General features: G+C 30.3%; 1 protein-coding gene across 1 annotated transcript in view; it reads left to right on the top strand.

Moving 5' to 3' along the window:
- LOC113402552 (D-beta-hydroxybutyrate dehydrogenase, mitochondrial) overlaps positions 1–15,756 on the top strand; it is a 39,344-nt gene that overhangs the window by 12,932 nt on the left and 10,656 nt on the right. The window contains exons 3-4 of the mRNA XM_026642841.2: positions 19–198; positions 14,823–15,026. Of these exons, the coding sequence (XP_026498626.2) occupies positions 19–198; positions 14,823–15,026 (384 nt within the window). The remainder of the gene's footprint in view (positions 1–18; positions 199–14,822; positions 15,027–15,756) is intronic.

The following is a 15,756-nucleotide window of genomic DNA, read 5'->3' as shown; positions in this document are numbered from 1 at the left end:
TATACTTTACTTTCTTAGGAGGTGCCATGGGATATTATCGATCGTTGTGCCTTGCCGATAGTGCTGTGTCACGCGCTAGCCGTGGTCCTCTCTGCTTTGCTGAACGCGCTGCACGTGAGCCAGATTTCCGTGTTCACTTTGTTCCTGTGGTTCGCTATCTCCGTTACCGGCTCACTCTGGTTCTACCACAACCTTCAGGTAAATATTTATATTAAGTTTTGTCACAATAGACAGTAACTTACGATTTAGTTTTTCTATAATATGCTCGATAGTGGAAACAAATAAAGAATAGACTTAACTCGCGTACTAACCGAAGAAAGTGTGAGATAATCATTTATACTTATAATAAATTAGACATTAATTAGAAATCAGGAAAATACAATAACTACACGCTTTCTACAACCTCAATGTGAACCAAAATTACAGCCATGGCCAGCAAACATGTAGAAGAGCAATAACTGACTATGTCTAGGGTGCAGCGGCTCGTTATCCATAATCCTGAAAGAAATAATAATGATCTCATAAGTACGTGGCTGTGAAACTATTACTTTCATAAAAAAGTCTAAGCCGAAAGGACTTCTAACTTATTATTCGGTCTTAACCAAATTAAGTTGAATTATGTGGTATATGAAAAAAACTACACTTTGGTACTTGGTTTACTTAAATAAAGAAAATTCTAATCTAATTCAACGTCGATAATAAAAACAGTAAAAACAAAAGTAATAGAAAGTATATTTGGAACGATAAACAAACATTCTTTAACAGAGAAACACTTATTCTTGGTCATCCCCTCTGGAGCGGATAAAAAGTGCCCCCGATTCGCCCACAAACGCAATCGTATCCGCCCACACAGAGTTTCATTTTTAAGTAAAAGAGATTTCGCTTGATATAAAAATTAATTCATTTCTCTATCAAACTTTGAAAGAAAATATAAATGAAATTCATAATTATGGCAAAACTATAATCAAACTTCGAATGCCGTTAAAAGTAAATTATTTTCGTATGAGTTGCTATTCGAAGGTACACAATATGTCCGAAACAATATACTTTGAGCACAGGTAAATTTTTACATCAAAAATATAGTTTGAAATAAAAAACAGTACAGTATTTTTTAATTGTCTAAAACCTGAAGGAAATGAAAGCTAAACGTAATCCAATATATTAAAATATTATGGAGTTTTTATTAAATAGTATTTAGTGCCACTAGTAGTTAAAAATACAGTTTTTCATTAATAAACACATCACGGAAGATCTAGAATGCGTAAAAAATGCTTATTTAAAACCGTTTTGCAAATAAGTGAAAAACGCAGCGATTAAAAGTATAATAAAGCTCTGCTAACGGACTACAACTATCAGACTGCATGGATTCTTTATTAATTACTTTAAGTAATTAATTTTAATTTGACCATTGCCTCAAATTAAACGAATGGACTGCTTCAATGGGTTCATTGTTTAACAAAGAATCAGATTTGCTATTTAAAATTAAAATTAGCTAGTTCACTGTTATAAGATCACGAACCGTATGTTATTTTTTAATTTGCTCTTTATTATATTTAGTTGAGTCATTTGTCATATGTAAAATATTTACATTGTAACCTAATACACACAAGTTGAACTAAATCGTATTAAATCAACCAACTCATATGGATGAGTTGGTAGATTTACTGTGTATAGTATGTGCAGGGTCCATCTTTTGTAAACAATAACATTTAAAAAAGTATAAAATAAACCCCACGCATTGTTTATATGGAGCTTAGTATTAAATGTAAATTATATTTTTGCCACTAAAACTAACATTATAAACAACAAAAATTTGAATATCTAAAATATGCATAATAAAAGTTTTCTTAACCTAAGAGTTGCATTTTCTGAAAAACATGATCACAATTTATAAATAATATAAATTAAAAAAGCAAGTATTTATAAATATACAATATGTTAGGATAACTCATAAAATTTCCTTTGTATAATTTATGGAACGCAACCTCACGGTATTTTTAAAGCAATTTGAAATTATGCTGCTTTGAAACATTTGGAGCGTGGCCATAGTGGGGTTGTAGTGGGCGACAAGCAACACGCTATTATGCTGTTCGAATTATGTCACATAGAGCTGAGATGGCCCAGTGCATAATGCACGTGGGTCTTAAGGAAAGATCACGGGATCAAATACGGGCAAGCACTACTAAGTTTATCTTATAAGAGCTTTGTGTAAGATCGTCTGGATAGGAATCCTATATTCTATACCCATCATATATTCTATTGTATATTTTCTATTCATGGTGCATTAGTGATATAAGGAATGGTTAGTATTTCTTACAAAGCCAACGTCTGTGGTTGATGGTAACCACTTACCATCAGGTTATCCACCTGCTAGTCTATGTACCTAATAAATATTTAAAAAATATATTCCGTTTGTGCTTGGCAATGAAGGGTAGAATCATAATACCTCTGTATAAAATAACTTTCAAGCCTTCACAAGAGATAGAGTCTTTGTAATGACACACTTACGCGCTAATACTTTACTATGTTCTCGTCTTATATGGTCCATCAGCTGGATGTAAATCTTATCCAAAGATCTGAAGAATCTGCGGAAGCACCTCTGTATTTGCATGTGTTTATTTGTATTTATAAATGATCTCGTGCTCGGCTGTGAAGGAAACATCGTTAGGAACTATAACCATATGTCAGATGAATCTGCTACTCGTGTATTCACGAACAGGCATATGAGTAGCATTGCAGAGTGAACTGCAAACGGTCCACTCAAGAGGTATAGAGGCCCCTCTACCTAGCAATGGAATATTTAGAGGCTGTTAATTTACTCGTTACTATATTATGTCACGAACTCCATTGCGCATTTGCGTATCATAGTCATTATCTAAATTAGTGTTAATACATTTAAATATTTATTATTTGAGAACAGACGCGTTACTATAATTATGTTGTTATCGTTATGGTTACAAAACCGTTTTTATATTATATTTTGTAGTAGCTTGGTGATCCTATTATTTTCGATCATGATAAAAATATTTTTCTTATATATTATTTATCCATTTTCTAAACATGGCCAATCAAAAAACATGTTCATAATTTATTTGAAATATAATTAATGACTGACTTGTAATTCACGAAAAGAAGTAAACTGACACACAATATTAATAGCTAGTCGAACGGCGCCAATTTAAATATGCTCCTTGAATTTTTCGACATTCTACCATCCCACTCACTACAGAGCTTCAGTGAATCACATCTGCGTAGGTTGTTTTATACAAAGCAATAAATAGATAACTTTATAAATAATACATATTTAGCAGAAAGTCGCTTTGCTAACCTTAAACTATGAAGAGTAGTTCAGTTAAATGAAATGGATCAGAAAACCAATATCAAGATAGCTATGAAATGATAAAAGCCATAAGGAGACGTTTACTGCCTGCAATAAAAACAAGTTGGAAATTGTAATGTGGGAATAAAATTATTCCGAAAGCGTAGGCGTAAAGTGCATTGGGTTAAACTATGATGCCAACAACATACGCAAGAAATGTTCCTACAAAACAAGACAAGTTTTCTTTGACAATGACTTGAATTGCATATAAATTATAACGTATATCTGTTACTATGTCATAATTAGTCCGTTAGTGATACGAACTAAAATACAGCTAAAGGTAATATCGTTATTATAGCATTATTGTTGAAAATACTCTACATTTGTACTGATACCACGCGAAGACGTTTATAATGAACGATGATATACATAGCTAGTAGATATCGTTACATCATACACCCGGGATCCACGTGCCAACACGTATCGTACTAATAATATAAAGAGGTAAGTTTGTACTATATGAACTCTAGTACAAATACAGATTAACTTTAAACAATGTATCAGACCAATTTGTAATAGTAATTATTGATTACAATTACAATTAATCAATTCTGAACAAGTAATAAATAGAAATATTTTGTTAATAAAATGTATATAAATATACCTATAGCAAAAAGTGTATAGTTTTTTATGAGACATAAAGGTTTAATTGTATGTACATGACAATGAATCTTATTTTCTCGGTAAAGAAGCCTTTTTATTACGAACCCTAGGTAGCTCTCATTTTAATCCTGTAACATGACAATTTAGACATCTCATAAGGTCATATATAAATAAACATCATTTAGATTTACAAAAATAAGAAAATATCGTAGTTATATTATATCCTATTAAATGCAAATAAACTTTTGATATCACGTCATATGAGGTTGTTTTACGGCATATACTTAAAGAAGTGAATAAAGGAGTACAGTGAATAGTTAATATTGTTACGTGAGGATGTGAATGAGCTCAGTAATAATAGCTCCTGTTTCAGGTGCATAACTTCGACCTACAAACGCAGCTACGATCTAGTCTGCATGCGCTGCAATGTTAGTATTCGCTTTGAATGTGATAATCTATTTCGGCGGTAGAGCTACTTTATAACCTTACGTCAAAACATTAATTATGGCAATATGTTATATTGATTACAATGCGAGAATCTTCATCTCATAAGAAGTGGCCTAGCCCAGCGGTGATACATTAATATATTAATATCTTTAACAAAAAATGTATAAAATTTTCTATGAAATTAAACGAGGGACTTTCACTTAGGCTGTGTACTCGTATTTGGTTTGTCAGAATCCTACTTCTAGCAATATTGGCATTGTACTTGTAATAATTAATGTTACTTTTGTTTTTAAACTTGCTAAAATGTAAATAACAAAAAAAATATATAATTTGTTGACAAGTGGTTTGAAATTTTTTTAGGTTAACACTTTTTCAGACAGCAAAACACCCACAGTCGACAATAAAATTTTAGCTTTTGTGTCTACTGTATTGTCCCTAAGAATGTTAATTGGGTCGAAAAGGAGTTTTACGAATCAGCTGAAAATATAACTATTCAAAAATTTCTAGTATTTTGTATACAGTCACATATGCCACGGAAAAATTGTAAATACCGATAGATTATAATCTATTTCGCGAGATTGTGAACTGTTGAAAGATTGTGAACCGTAATATACTGCTTAGAATTCAACGTATTATTTTTCGGTAGATTTTAATTTATCGAAGTGCGTAATTTTATTTAAATTATAAACACTAAAATATCATAAATTATCGAAATTTCTGACGCTTTATTTTTAGTTAAATCACCGTTCACAATATTTCGGCAGTTTATAATCTTGTGAGATAGATTACAATCAAACGGTATTTTCAATTCTTTGGTGATAAATATATATATATAACTTACCAAGTTATATATGTGATGTTAGTGAATGGTTAAAAACGAATTAAATTAATTCTAGTACTCAAACAATTCCATAGGTTTTAGTTTTACCTAAAAGCATAATAAAAATGTATTTTCTGTTCATCATCATAATTTGAACATTTTTTAACCAACAAGATCCTCTTTTGTAAACATTGAATCAACCATAGCGAATTTTCCATTACCAGTATATAAACAGTTTTATGGTCCCATCAAGGAGCTTACTCCATAATAAGAGACGGTAAATATGCTACGTAACTAGAGCAGGTTTATTTCCTTAAAACATAACATTTTTGTTAAGCTCACTTTAAAGTATTTTTTTTTAATTGTTCGTCTTTTGGATTTGATTTATGTATATTATTGCTTATTTTTCGTTCAATTTAACTCAGTTTATAATATGTTTATGTTTTTAATTCTGTTTTATAATATTTATTGACTTATCTAATTACTAAACCTGAATACATATATGTAAAAAATTGATTTTTCAAAAATATAACATTTAGTTTATCGATAGACAGGCTTGATATTCATTTAATTGTAATATTAAAAACCCTAATTAATCCCGTGCGAAGCGGGACAGTTAGTTATCATAATATATGCTAGGGATTTACTTCGGTTCAGTGTTACTTATAAGTTCCTGCACGACAAATCATCACTATCGGTAGAAAGATGAGCCGGCCAGTATAATTACATGCACAAGGGATATAATATCTTCAAAACATATCCAACCTGCTGCCAACCATGAGTTTGGACGTATTGTTGTTATTGTAAGGAATGATTTATACTTTTTTTAAATCCACTATCTTTGAGTGAATGAGACCATTTACCATAAGATGATAATTTTTTTCATCAGCCTTTCTAAACATAGTTTTCTGCCTAAAATACTTACATTATTATTATTTCTATAATACCTTAATAATCTTAAGTTATTATTTAAAAAAACAAAAACGAATATACATTGAGTATAATCAATAATTGAATTACAAATATGAATGTTCGTGGTAGAGTTAAGTTTATTTAAATTTCGAACATCGTCTTTACCAAATGGTTGCTTAGTCACGTATACAATTTAACAATTGAGGTTAGTTAAATATGCTAATTAGGTACTACAATTCTCTTTTATAAATCTTACATATATTTTGTATCGTTCTCTTACGTTTTGGCTTAGTTTGAATACTTAAATAAGTATTCAAACTAAGCCTACGTCCTACAATTCAATCAAAATTAAAGATAGCTACTATAATTATAGTTTGAATAGTAGATGCTAGCAGCATTAACAATAACAAAATAATATCCGTTTTCTGTTCGCATGTCACAGAGCATATTTCTTAATGAGTTCTTTATATAAGCATAAATTAAGTTCTTTAAAAGTTTGAATAAACCTTGTAGTAATATAGTTATTATTATTTTTTTAGTATATTATTCTTAATGTTTTTAATGAAGCCGATTTTCGTTCAAACCATGTATTTAAATACATTTAATACGATAGGAACTTGTTAGAAGAGGTACTTGTACCCTATCTCTGTTGAGATCTAAGCTGGAAAATATTGTACTAAGAGAACTAACGACCAGAACGCGTTTTGACTTGAATATTATCGAAACAAGTATTATATTATACGGAGCGATCGTTTTCAACATAAAATCTGGTCCGAAAACTTTCTCAAAAACATTACCCATTCTCTACACCACCGCAGATTATATATGTTTACATCTCAATGTTAGAATTGATGAAAAGGTAATCTAAATAACTTAGTGCGAAAAAAAAAATTGTGAAATAATTGAATTAAAAAAAAAAATACTTTTACAGCGCTTATTTTTATATTTCTATGTTAATTTTTTATTACGATTTTTTTTAAATTAACTTAAATGTTCGCCGTAGTATGGACTAATTTATAAGGTGGTTGATCAAATTTCAGTTCCAGATATCATAGCGTTAACCACGAAATTTGAGACTGCTTAAGCGATACTTAAAGAAAAATCAAAATGAAATTTTGAAAAACAAAACATTTATTGCTAGACTTACATTTATTATAATTTACCATTAAGGGATTATAATCGAATATAAAATGTTTCAATCAAAATATACCGAATTCATTGAATCGTAATTTTGTAGTCAGATAAATATGAAGTTACCGTCGGTTCGGAATTTAGATTCTACTGGGGAATAACTACGAGAAACTTGGTAGTTTTATACAAATTAATATACATTATGATTACTTTCACTTCATAGTACTGTCTTTGGTCGATATTCGGTCTATCTTGTTTTGTGTATAGTATAAAAAATTAAGTGAATTTAAGTATTATTTAAAAAAAAAACGAATTTGTATTGCATAGTACTTCTCGGTCATCTCTTTTGTCCGGTATAGAATAACATAAATATACATATCATTATGTATATATATGTTATTCTATATATATATTTGACAAAATAATCCTCTCTAAGTTAAATGCGAATTTTTCTGAAAAAAATGGCTCATCTTATAGCAATATCGGCGACGATTATGGTGATGATGTCCTTATAATCCATTTTAACCACGACGGTTATTCTTGTAGGAGACTAATTACGTAGATACGAGATATTACAATGCACAAATATAGACGCATTATCTATCCCTCATGCTCGTAATGTCCCTTACATTACGTAATTCGTAACGTAATTCGATACGACTGAAGAGAGTTGAGGCTCGTCTAGATCCATACCTAGATATCATACATATATCCAGGTCTATATGTTAACCCTTCAAAACTGCTGACTAAGAATTACTTCATAAATAACGATGTTGTTTTACTTTCTTTTACCGTGATTTGAATCCAAGTCCTCAAGATGTGTAGCCTTATAAAATAGCCACTAAAATCAGTAAGATTGTTGGATGATTCAAAATGTGCTTGTAAGAGATGTACTATACAAATAATTTTAAGGAAATTTATTGTAGTTCATTATACAAAATACCACTAACCATTTATTGGGCTTGATTTAAAGGTGGCTGAACTATTTAATTTTTTATAATATTTTCTAATTTTAAGGTTTTATATTTGTTATATAAGTAATATGACATATTTATGTATCATACTATTCCTATAAATATGTATAAGACAAATTTTGACATATCAGTAGAGATAAAAAAAATATATAATACAGTCAAATAAACTCTGATATCTCCGGAGGGAACGAATTCTGTAAATTGAAACAAAACGAAGGGAATTAAAAAATAAATTAGCTAGTATACCAAACGTCAAATACATCCTATTTATAATTACTTCTGAGTTCGATTTTTACAAGATTCTTTAATACGATTAATTATTTGTATTTTAACATTATCTACATAAAAAAAAACATTATGTTAATATGTTTGTCCCCTATAAGTTCCTAAACCATTCTAATCCGTTCTGATCCTACTGTGATCAAAATTGTTGTGTTTTTCTTTGTACGATTGATTTGATTTTATTTGTATTCTACACGTATGAAGCCGGGTCGGATAGATAGTATTATTATATATCTTTCTCTCAATTTTACAGGGTTCCGAATTGCCTAGTGTATAAAGGTAAATTATTTTTATAACACATGCATTTCATGACACGCTTTGGAAAAAAATTCTGGGACAAGTGTGTAAACGACAACGCTAAGTAAAGCAATGTTAATTTTTTAACAGTTCTACATAATAGCACAGGAGATATTAGCCAACTATTTGATTTTATAATTGAAAATATTGAATATTTGTCCTATATGCGTACGCCTGCGAAGACCTTGAACCAAAAAAACCAAAAAAATTTTCTTTATATGTTTGTCCTTAAATAATCTATCTAAGCATATTTATTTTACCCGTGCAAGTCGAAAAGGAAGTTGGAAAGTTTTAGCCGCAACGAAATAAATATTCAAAATATAAATTATTTTATTTTTAAGGTTTCATTAATTAAAAGTGTTTCACATCGAACTTTATTATTGTCAATTCAGTGAAATACGTATGCAATTGTACGTGTAGGTAGCATTTGCTATGTGCTGCCAACCTCGGCACAGTCACTTGCGTCATCCACTCTATTCGAAAGTCCAATTTAAAAATAGGTTAACGGTCGTTTTCACAAAATAGTCACTCCTAAATATACATCTTAAACCTTTCTTTCCTAACATATAAACGTGTAATGTGCTCAAAATCTACTTTCTAACTTAATGGTCTTAAATTATTGTTAATATAAGAGAAATTACTTTTGTTTCCCTTGCTATAATAATAAAACCAGCTAAGAGTCAAACTCCTGCTTTCCGTACCGCCCACGGGCTTGGACTTTTTATTGTTATTATTATATGTCATGTCATAGCTGCTACAGATATACGCATTCTATTAAAAAATATAAAAGTCCAACTCCGATGTAAAGAATCCCAGAGAGACAGTTTTCTGCCATTTATAAATGAAAACCTAAAAATAAAAAATAAAATTACATAATACTAGTCGAGTACCCAAATGGATTTACCACTAGGAAAATTTCTGGTATCACTCGATTGTTCTCAAATTTTAGACGTTTGGGTAACCTGATCTGGCCAGCTCCTCTTTTTGAACCTTTGCCCTTTCCTCTTTTTAACCTTTACGCCTGCGGTCATAGTTCCGCGTAAACAAATAAGGGCTAAATATAAACACAAAAGGTAATTCTTCACAAGTACCAAATTTTAAAAGTTTTCATCTAGTATATTCTGAGAAAATAGGCTCATATATGGATTTCATTTATTCAACGGATAAATCTTTATTGAAAGTTAATATATTACTTTATTTCATTACATCCCGGCATAAATATGCCCAAATGTTATTTGCGTACGTTTTTTATTTTAAACTCGATCCGTGACATTTCCTTTTTGATAAATGAAGTGCGTACTTCCAAAGCGCTTTTCATAGAAACTTTCGTCTTTTATTTTCTCCTTAGGGAATTTACACAAACACTGATACACTTACAATTATTTATAAACAGAATCCTAATTATCAATTTCCGTATTTACAAAATGATGATTAGAAATTTTCATCCCTATTTCAATCTCCTTTAGGAGATGAAATTTCAAACTTAGTTCGTAGCGCTAACCAACGTTATGTAAGGAAATTCTGTGTAAAATTTCAAGCGTTCTGACCAAATGGTTTACGCTTTGCCTTGTCTTCAGTGTTCATCATGTCAGTCAATTAATAAAAGAGTTTTACTAAGATGATAAGCAAACTTCTGTACAATTTGAATACTTCTAGGGTCTGCACTAAGCAGACCCATACTTAATCTGTGCTATCAAATAGACTAATTAGAGTAATATGAGTTGTCCTCAAACTCCTGCAACCGTATACTAATGCCAACCTACAAACTTGAAATAAGGAGCGAAGTAACAATACTGCGTAATTTTAAATGAAGTCAGTGCTCTTCAAAGATACTTTTTTAGGGTTTCATACTTCCAATTGGAAAAGGAAACTCTTATAGAATATCATTTATCTTAATTTATTATAAGCTAAGTATATTTTTAAAACTACATACATTTTATTGTACTTTCTATAACAAGTATGACTAAATCATATTATATAAATCTACAAGATAATGTAATTTTTATTAATAATATTATTAAGCAAATAAGAACATTAGTAATATAGTAATAATAATTATGTAAATAGCATTTTTTTTATTAGTGCGTGACTTAGAATTGAGAGAGGACGATGGAATTAAGAATTAACGATTAGGCAACCCCAAAATACTTACCTTGAACGTCATCACGTCACGCATGGCTAGAAGTACTTACAATTGCTGAATAAAACATTCACTCAGCAGTTATTATAACGGACATCAATCAACCTGTCACCGTCTATTTTCTAGGAAATTTTATTTCGTCGCTCGTCCTATGAATTCCATTCTCAATATCAATACTAATAATAATACCATTGTAGAGTCTTGTGTTTTTTGTTACTGAAAGTATATATAAATAATAATTGAATCAAACATCAAATATAAGATTCTATTAGAATATTTCGTTCCTATAAAAAACGTCCAGTCTATACACTGGGTAAACGGTTGGCCGCAGATTTAAGTCCGGGACGCACCAGTAAGTTGCTAAGTTATAAATACCTACAAATATATTACTAACTCATCTCTAGTTTGTCTATGAGATAAAGAAGTCGGATGGAATCTGTTGTATATATGTGTTTAAAAGTCTACTTTATCTGCGTCAACTTAATACGAAGCTAAATTATCTAACCTGCTATAAAATCACTCAGGTTGAAATCATCCAATTTGAAAAATCATCCAGGTGAAAATTAAGCCAAGCTTATCTCAAAGTGTCGCCATGGAGATAAATAATCCGGTCATTATATACATTTCATTTCATTCTGGATAAGTAGTATGAAAGGCATTAAATGCTTTACCTGAAATTTTCCTTCACAATTTCCTATAAGCTTAGAATAAAAGTAGAAAATTCTGTTTTTCTTGGTATGATTCGACTCTTCGTTATGTTAAAAAATTAAGTTAATATTTTTCTTTTTTCTACTCTTGATCGTTGTCGTTATATTAAACGTAAAAAAATTAAATATAAAAATAAGTTTTCTTTTTTCTTTTCTTTTTGATACATAACCTATCTGAAGTTAAAGTAACGATGAGAAAAGTTAAAAAAAGGACCTTAATCTAAGCTAATAAAGTGATCACAGGACGCAAATTCGATTAAGGTATCATCGACCAATATTCTTTTTCATACTTGACATTTATTCTTATTTACATTTTAATCAAAAATTTATTAGCAAGTTTCCCGCCCTAAATTAAGTTCTTGTTATAAATTCCCATTGTTAAATTTATAAACTACGTTTTTATCACACTTAATAAACACAGACTGCGTGGTAAGTGAAATAAAAGTTTAATTAAACAAGCCTTTTAGAAACGAGCTTTTATTTAATCCATGTCATAAAATAAACAGAGTTTACTTAGATTATAATATTAAAATCAAAAGTGATTCGAATATTTCAGCTCAATCAGATGGTTGGAACTTCTAAAACTGCTTCGATTGTCATCAATCATTGTTAAAGTGTCCTATAAAAAACAGTAAGATAACATGTTTGGTTCTTAATTGAGTGTAAACATACCAATGTTTCAAAAATCAAAATTGAGTGTAAACCTACCACTGTGGTATCATTGAGTGTACAGATCTAACTTACACTCAATGTATTCCTGTATTACGAAGAAGAAAAGCGCTTATTTTGATTGAAATTGCATTATTAAATTATTTTACAGAAGAGGGCAAGGTCGAACACAATTACCATTCTTTTTTCTACTGACTAAAAGCTTTTCACTTTTCAAAAGTGACTGACTTAATGCTCTGTATTGATATTTAACATCTCAAGTCAGATTTTCTAACACAAGACGTTTCTTTGGCGTTTTTTTTTTTGTTACGCTTAACAAGTCGATTCTATAATAGGCAGTTGATTTGCAATAAAATTAGGAATGATATATGTATTTCTTGAAATGTTTACGTTAGACTGCATGATTACTACAATTAAACTCTTGATTAGTCACATCAGTTGATATACAATTAGTACATATTTTTTATTTTTTTTCTTATTGTTATAAATATTCCATAACTTTAACAGATGAACACGCGCGCACGCGTACTATAGTAATGATAACATTAAAAAAGTAACTACTTCCAATTGGTTTTGTTCAAGTGTCTGGATAGGTACCACCTACTCATCAGGTATTCTACCGCCAAATAGCAGTACTCAGTATTGTTGTGGTCCGATTTGTAGGGTGAGTGATCCAGTATAACTACAGGCACAAGGGACATAACATCTTCGTTCCCACGGTTGGTGGCGCATTAGCGACGAAGGCAATGGTTCATATTTCTTACACCGCCATTGTCTACGGGCGGTGGTGACCACTTACCATCAGGTGGCCCATTTGCTCGTCCGCCAATTTAAACCATATAAAATCATAACTAAATAATCATCTCAATAAAATCTAAATAATAAAATATCAGTATATTGTATAAAGATAATGAATATTTAAATCAATGTTAAAAAGTCTGTATGGCTTTGAAAAAAGAATATTCAGCTTACGTCAATATTATTTCTCATAAAAAAATTATCTGTTCAATTTTTCGATACTTATACATATATTTGCTGATTCACAGAATTTATTTAAATAATTATTTTTTATCTTTTAACTAATGACTTTTTTGTAATTTAAAATTATGTAAAATGATCATAGCACTCAATTTAATAAATAAAAATATTTATAAATGTCAAACTAACCACTTAGTTCTACTACTACATTTGGTTGTTGTTGAGTAATAAAAAAATGTTGAAATGGCTAAAATTTTCTACATATTCCTTTATTAAAAACATCACAATAACATTAACTTTATAGTAAATTCTGGATTGAACATACTTTAAAGAGTTTCGGTAGCGACGTCATTGAAATACAAATTAGATTAAAATGCTATGTTAAAATAATAACTATATTTATTAATTTATCCTTTATTTAAAATTAGTAAATACATTTTTGAAACTAATCTTTTAAATAACACCACTTCTTTTCTAAATACGATGCATGTTATTTATATAATTTGTTTATTAAAAATATTTACCAAAGAATAAAGTTTATGTGGCACTCATTTTAATGAGTTAGAACTCATTTAGAATGTACGCTTGTCGCTATTTTTTGTTAAAGCGTTTCACAAAAACAAGCTGATATAATCATTTACGCACGATGAAATTTATACGTTATGTCATTATCGTTATGACGGTAAATATACGTATTACGTAGTTGTTTTTGAAGTTGAAATTATCAAGATAAATGCTATGCTATATTTGTTATCGTCTGTATCATTTCGTTTGGTGATAAGGCTTTGTGCAGAGCTATCTGAGAGGACTCAGCCTTATACAGTAACTGATTGTTTAAGTCCCTCACCTGGCCTAAGATCTCATTTCCCTTTTGAGGAGATACCCTTCAATACGCTATTCCAAAACGGGTTGGTGGATATACACATGAAAGATTTTTGTCCGACGCACACCTTACGACGTGATCCTTCATCACCGATTACAATAGTATATTACAAACACAAATTAAAAACATAAAAAAATTTTAAAATAAAAAATAAGGCTTCATCCTTCAGATTAAGTGACTGAACTAGAGACACTAGAAATATAACATCATAGAGTCCACAATTGGTGACACACCGGCAATTTTAATAGCACTTTGGCTACTAGTCTGCAAGCTAAAGTGATCATTAAAATACATAAAGAAAAGACTAATATCATATAGTGATGAATGTCAAAAGATTATTGTGCTCGGCATTGTCAGTTAAATCCGGGGTATGAATATTAGCCTAACGTCATGTACCCGTCATTCACTATTTTTGAGATTTGATTGATCTACAGTGTTGTTGTTGAAGATTTAAAAAAACGCATCAAAAATAAAACATCACGATTACGAATTTCCGTTCCATGGCTGCGATTCGATCGACATCAATCAATCAAAGTTGCCATTTATCCAACAATTATAAACATTTTGGTATAATTTCGGTTTTTTTGCTTTATTTTGTAGGTAACAGCAGCAGGCAAGGCTGTGCTGGTAACGGGATGTGATAATGTCTTAGGAAATGCCCTGGCCAGGAGGTTGGACGACTTAGGATACCACGTTTTTGCAGGCTTTCAGAGTAAAGCTGGTAACATTGACGCAGATATGTTGAAAGAAGATTGTTCAGGAAGATTACATACTCTTCAACTGGATATAACGTCTGAAACTCAGGTCAGTTGAAACACAGAATACCAATGTTTCGTACATTTATGTTGTGTGTGTCAATTAGAGTGTAGAACGAAATCATCAACATTATTTTATCAACAATTTGATTTTCATACGCATAAAATTCTGAAACCTATCCTCATGTTTTTTCTTTTAATAATTTTACTATAATAAATTTATACATAAAAGTTATGTTTTGTTAGTTATTTGTCGAATTATTGAAAACTACTCACCCGATTAATATATGGTACTTTCATGTTATTACAGGTCACTGTTTGGGCATTTATCTATTTAAAGATATATTTATTAGACATTTTAAACAGCTACAAATCATCTATACTAAAAATTAATAAATGCGAAAGTAACTCTACGATTCTATCTGTCTGCCTGTTGCTTTTTCACAGCCAAACCACTAAACCAAATTGGATGAAATTTAGTTTTAAGCAATAAGCTTGCTCCTCTCCAACTCCAACGAAGGAGATAGGCAATTTTTTATGCCTCACACTTAAAAGTGAAGTGAAGCCAACCCTAACATCGCGAGTGAAGCCGCAGTCGACACCTATTCTCTTATAGTTTTTGCATCATTTGTTTGGAAAGAGCGTGAAAAAACGAGCTGTACCAGAATCACCTATGTTCGATCCATTATTTTGGCAAATTTTTATTTATACAGACATAGTATGTTGCTATTCGATTAATATAATTATTGTTAGTCGCAACCTTTTATAATATATACTTA

Source organism: Vanessa tameamea, chromosome 11 (genome assembly GCF_037043105.1).
Source record: "Vanessa tameamea isolate UH-Manoa-2023 chromosome 11, ilVanTame1 primary haplotype, whole genome shotgun sequence".
Taxonomy (NCBI): domain Eukaryota; kingdom Metazoa; phylum Arthropoda; class Insecta; order Lepidoptera; family Nymphalidae; genus Vanessa; species Vanessa tameamea.
This window is presented reverse-complemented; position numbering and strand designations above follow the sequence as displayed.